We start from the raw sequence: 5,137 nt of genomic DNA on the forward strand, positions 1-5,137 counted from the left end.
CCCAGAGGGGCGCGGACGGGAAAGGCCGCACAAAGTCGCGTTGCCCTCCCTGAAGCGTCCCAATCCGCTTGTTACTTGTAGGTGAATGGTTACGACGTGGAACTGCCCTATTTCCACCCTTCTGGCCGCCTGGAAATCTACCGTAGTGACAACGGCACCATGATGGAGTCAGAGGGGCTCCTGGCTATCGGCTACTACGTTTCAGGCCTCCTGGAGATCCGCCTCTCCGCCACCTACTTCAACTGCACCGGGGGCCTGTGCGGCTTCTTCAACGGCAACGCCAGCGATGAGTTCTGCCTGCCCAAGGGCAAGTGTACAGACAACCTGGAGCTCTTCCTGGAGAGCTGGACCACATTCGATGAGATCTGTAACGGGGAGTGCGGGGACCTCCTGGAGGCTTGCAACAATGACTCGGAGCTGCTCAAGTCCTATAGGAGCCGCTCCAACTGCGGCATCATCAATGACCCCACCAACAGCTCCTTTCTGGAGTGCCACAGCGTGGTCAATGTCTCTGCCTACTACAGGACGTGCCTCTTCCGTCTGTGCCAGAGCGGGGGCAACCTGTCAGAGCTGTGCGACTCGGTGGCGCGCTACGCCGGCGCCTGCAAGAACGCTGAGGTGGAGGTCGGCCAGTGGAGGAGCCGCAGTTTTTGCCGTGAGTCCGCCAAAGCTTTCAAGTACCCGGGGTGGGGAGAAGGGGACGTAGACCCCACTGACCTCGGGCAGAGTCTTTTTGTTGGGAGCTTGTGGGCGTATGGAGGTAGAACGGCTTTTCTTACGGCATGCCAAAAAGCACGGGCTCTCTTTCCTCCACCTCCTGTCTCATCTCGGGCGCGTACCACTTACCCATGGGGCGTTCCTCTGTGGCCGAGCCAGAAGATGTTCTGTAGCAGAAGGGCTCTTTGGGAGAGAGGTCGTGACCCGATGGAGCCGATGGCAGTGTTAGATACCCAAAGTCATAGGAATGTGTAGAGGTGGAGGAGCCTAAACGCTGGCAACCCAGGGCAATTTTCCTACTTCTCTTCTCTACCGGTCGACCGAAGATCGGCTTTGCCATCGAAAGAGCCATGCCTGGCAGAGCTTTCTGCCATGAGGGGTGCTGGCATGTACGCGGTGCTCTCCCGCGTGGTGACAGCAGTTTCTAAGCGGCGCTTGTGCTAGCAGAGATGGATTTGCCAGTGAAGCTATTTCAGGGCGGCGTTTTGGGAGGTGTTGGCAGTTTTGATGGTGAGGTGTAGCAGTGTTCCAGAGCTGCGGATGGTGCCTGGCGGCGCTGTACACCACTGCGGGAGGATAATTTGAATAACGCTTGTTATTAGCTGTCGCTACAAATTTGCCGTTGATGGGAAAATGTTCCTAATTCAGAAAGGAACGTGAAAGTTCCCCAGTGTGGCAATACGTGGCAGGGAGGCGGCTCCCGTCTCTGCCGCGGAGGTTTGAGGGAGGCGTCCGTTCGGGAGCCCTGGCCTCGTACCCTCTGAAATATATGTGGCAGGACAGGGCTGCGATGTGAGGAGGGCGATGGCTGAGAGGGGAAGGGGTTGCATGGGGAATGGGAAGAGCCAGTGCCTGGCAGGGTGCTGGGACCGTTTCCCCTCTTGCTTCCCACCCTGAAATCAGCCCCCGCTTGCCCCATTCCCACCTGTTGCTGGCACCCCAGCCCCACACTGACCTGGGGCTGCCAGAGCTGAGAACTCACGCTCCGCGTTTGTTGGCCTTGCAGCTCTCGCCTGCCCGGAGAACAGCCATTTCGAAGAGTGCGTGAGCTGCGTGGAGACCTGTGAGACCCTGGCCACGGGCCCTGTCTGTGCAGACACCTGTGCGGAGGGCTGCCGGTGCGACGAGGGCTTCGTCCTCCGTGGCGCCCGCTGTGTTCCCCGTGGCGAGTGTGGCTGCAATTTTGAGGGGCGCCAGCTGGCCACCAACGAGACCTTTTGGATGGATGTTGCCTGTCATTTCCTCTGCTACTGCAATGGCTCTGACAACAGTGTGTACTGCGAGAACGTCTCCTGCAAGGACGACGAGTACTGCCGGGAGGAGAATGGCCTCTACTACTGCCACGTCCGCACCGACGCCTCCTGCATCATCTCGGGCTATGGACACTACCTGACTTTTGACGGCTACTCTTTTGACTTCCAGAGCAGCTGCGCATTGGTCCTGTGCACCACGATCGCCTGGCCGAGGGCAGAGCGCTCAGACACTTTCCCGGCGTTCACCGTCACAGCCAAGAATGAGGATCGGGACACCTCTCTGGCCCTCTGGGTGAAGCAAGTTGAAGTGGAGGTCTTCAATTACAACATCGTCATCCACCGTGCCTACAAGTACACCGTGTTGGTGAGTGCGGGGCCGCGAGGGCAGGGGTTATTTCTCGCCGCCACAGCTCCCAAACCACGGAGCCATTCCCTGGGCACAAAGCCTTATGGCTCGTGAGGTTTTCCGGGGTAGGGAAGGGTGTGTGCTCGGGCTCGTCCCTAGGGTGCCACCGGGCACAGCTTTCGGAGAGGGCTTTCATTTTGGCAGCCTTGTTTTTTATGTAGAGGTGAGGCCAGTGGGGACCTTGCTCTGAGAGCGCCGAGCTGCCCTCATTCGTGTCCTGTCACAGCAGCTCTGATTGTCATTCCCGCTGATGGCGCGCCTCGTTTCCTTCCCTGCAGATCAATGACGAGCGTCTCTACTTGCCCCTGAAGCTGGGCCAGGGCAAAGTGAACATCTTTGCCTTTGGCTTTCACATTGTGGTCGAGACTGACTTTGGGCTGAAGGTGGTGTACGACTGGAAGACCTTCCTCTCCGTCACTATCCCACGCAGCTTCCAGAATCTGACCTACGGCCTCTGCGGCCTCTACAACGGCAACCCCGAGGATGATCTCGTGGCCAGGGGCGGTGCACCGGCCGGTGGCGTCGCTGACTTTGTCCAGAGCTGGGCGAAGCGGGATGCATTCTGCCGTGTGGGCTGTGGTGACCGCTGCCCCGCCTGCGGGAAGGTGGAAGGCTTCTGGAAACCCCAGCAGCTCTGCAGCCTCATCCCAAGCCAAAGCGGTGTCTTCGCCAAATGTCACAGCAAGATCAGCCCTGGCTTCTTCTACAAGAACTGCCTGTTCGACACCTGCGTTGACGGGGGAGCCATGCAAACGGCCTGCAGCTGGCTGCAGAATTACGCCAGCACGTGCCAAACACAGGGCATCGCTGTTACTGGCTGGAGGAATTTCACCTCATGCTGTAAGTGCTGCCCTGCCTCCAGGCCCTTCTTCCCTAGAGGTGCTTCCCGGGGCCGTCTGCCGCAGCCGCAGCGCTTGCTGGAGCTCACACTGTAGAGGGGTAGCAGAGTGGCACGTGGAACGCCAGCGGACGCCCGTTATCTCTGGACCGTCAACCCGGACTCGTCCTGGCTCCCCGTAGTCGGTGCTGGGGGTGGCCCCAGGGATCCTCTCCTTCCCTCAAGCGGCGGGGTGGGAGCGCACGTAGCCGCTGCCAAGTGCACCGGACCGACCCGTCTGTTAACTGGGGAAGGGGAGGCCGATGGTCCGGCAGGGGGGCCCCCCCGCGCGGGTCCCTCCTGCGCTTGCTGGGTGGGGCGCGGGCATGGGATCTGTTCTGGGGTGCTACGTTCTCTCAGAGCTGTTACGAACCGCGTGTGGTATAGCGGGAGCGGTGATGGAAAGGGGGAAGCTTTGAGTTCAGAAGATATCGGCCACACCTCCATTGTTAAGCAGGCGTCACATTAGTTGGCTTCAAAGCCAGGAGTACGTGTTTGCCCTATTGAAGCCGCCTGCTCTCGTTGATAAGATTACGATGTGGTGTTCAGTTAGGCTCCCGAGGATGGGGGCTGTGAACCTCTCTGGCAGCTGATCTATCAGGCAAGTCAGATGCCGAAAATTAATTTTTTTGTCGCTCTTCCTTCCAATGAGCAAACTTGTGGCTTGGAAGGCACCGCTCTCAGGGGATAGGGGCAGCGAGGCCGCCAACCGGCACCCCACACACTAGGTCCCAAACTCCCACAGGGAGAAGTGGCCCGCCCAGGGGTGGGCAGCAGGTCTCACAGGTTTCATGCTCTGATGGCCCGGCTAAAGCGCGTCGCCCGCTGAGAGCGCAGAGGCTACGTATGCTGCCTGAAAGTCCCCGGGGCCGGCTCCGACATGCCTCCCGGAGGGAGATGTTAGTCTGGTGTCAGCGAGTAAACTTGTTTGCGGGAGAGCAGGGAGCACAGGGCAACGGGCTCTTGGAAAACTGGCGTGCGAGACAGTGGTGAGTGACGGAGAAGCGTTGCTCAGCTTGGACTAGGCAGCTGGCGAGCGGAGCGGGACGGAAGGACGAAGGCTGCCTTTTGCCTTCCAGGTCACATGCCTTGGAGCTCCTGGTCCCTCTCTGGGCAACATGGTCCACGTTAACCACCTTGGCAAGGGGAGCCAGCTGTCCGGCGACACTGGCGGCAGGGATTACGGCCTCATGGGGGGCTGGCTGCTGGGTCGGTTTTGTCCGGGGAGCTAACCTGTATCCATTTTGCACTCTGGTAATATTGTAGCCGTCAGCTGTCCCCCCAACAGCCACTACGAGAGCTGCGTGTCCCTGTGCCAGCCCCGATGCGCCGCCATCCGGCTGAAGAGTGACTGCAGCCACTACTGCGTGGAGGGATGCCGGTGCGACCCCGGGTACGTCCTCAATGGCAAGAGCTGCATCCTTCCCCACGACTGCGGCTGCTACTCCGACGGCAAATACTACGAGGCACGCTGCTCACGTTCTCTTCTTGTCCTTTCTCCTACTCTCTGTCTGATGTTCCCACGCAGCATCTCATGCCCTGAGTGGAGATGGCAATCAGGCCGGGCTGGTACCGGCTGTGAGGCCAGGTCCCTTTGCTGCGGTAGCAGGGTCAGAGCGTCAGCCAGAGAAAGTGCTTTGCAACGCCTGGAGGGCCAGGCCCTCTCCTTCCTCAAAATCATGTGTGTCTGCCGGTCCCTGTCCGTGTTTGGGGATTGCTGTCAAGTCCAGTGTTTTTGCACCAAGCAAGAGTGGGCGTGGAGCGAGGGGCTGCGCGGTGGAATGCCGCGCATCGGGTGGAGGTGGAGAGAGGCGAAGCGGGCTCCGTAGCGAAGCCCTGGCGATGTCTGGCGGGATGCTTGCTGGCGTTCACTGGGGCCTGGCT

General features: G+C 59.9%; 1 protein-coding gene across 1 annotated transcript in view; it reads left to right on the plus strand.

Annotated features, from left to right (window-relative positions):
- TECTA (tectorin alpha) overlaps positions 1-5,137 on the plus strand; it is a gene marked incomplete at its 3' end in the record, with an annotated part of 19,212 nt that overhangs the window by 12,553 nt on the left and 1,522 nt on the right. Inside the window, 4 exon segments of the mRNA XM_010296430.1 lie at positions 82-655; positions 1,724-2,334; positions 2,655-3,216; positions 4,520-4,719. Of these exon segments, the coding sequence (XP_010294732.1) occupies positions 82-655; positions 1,724-2,334; positions 2,655-3,216; positions 4,520-4,719 (1,947 nt within the window).

The sequence above is a fragment of the Phaethon lepturus genome, unplaced genomic scaffold (genome assembly GCF_000687285.1).
Source record: "Phaethon lepturus isolate BGI_N335 unplaced genomic scaffold, ASM68728v1 scaffold29890, whole genome shotgun sequence".
NCBI classification, from domain to species: domain Eukaryota; kingdom Metazoa; phylum Chordata; class Aves; order Phaethontiformes; family Phaethontidae; genus Phaethon; species Phaethon lepturus.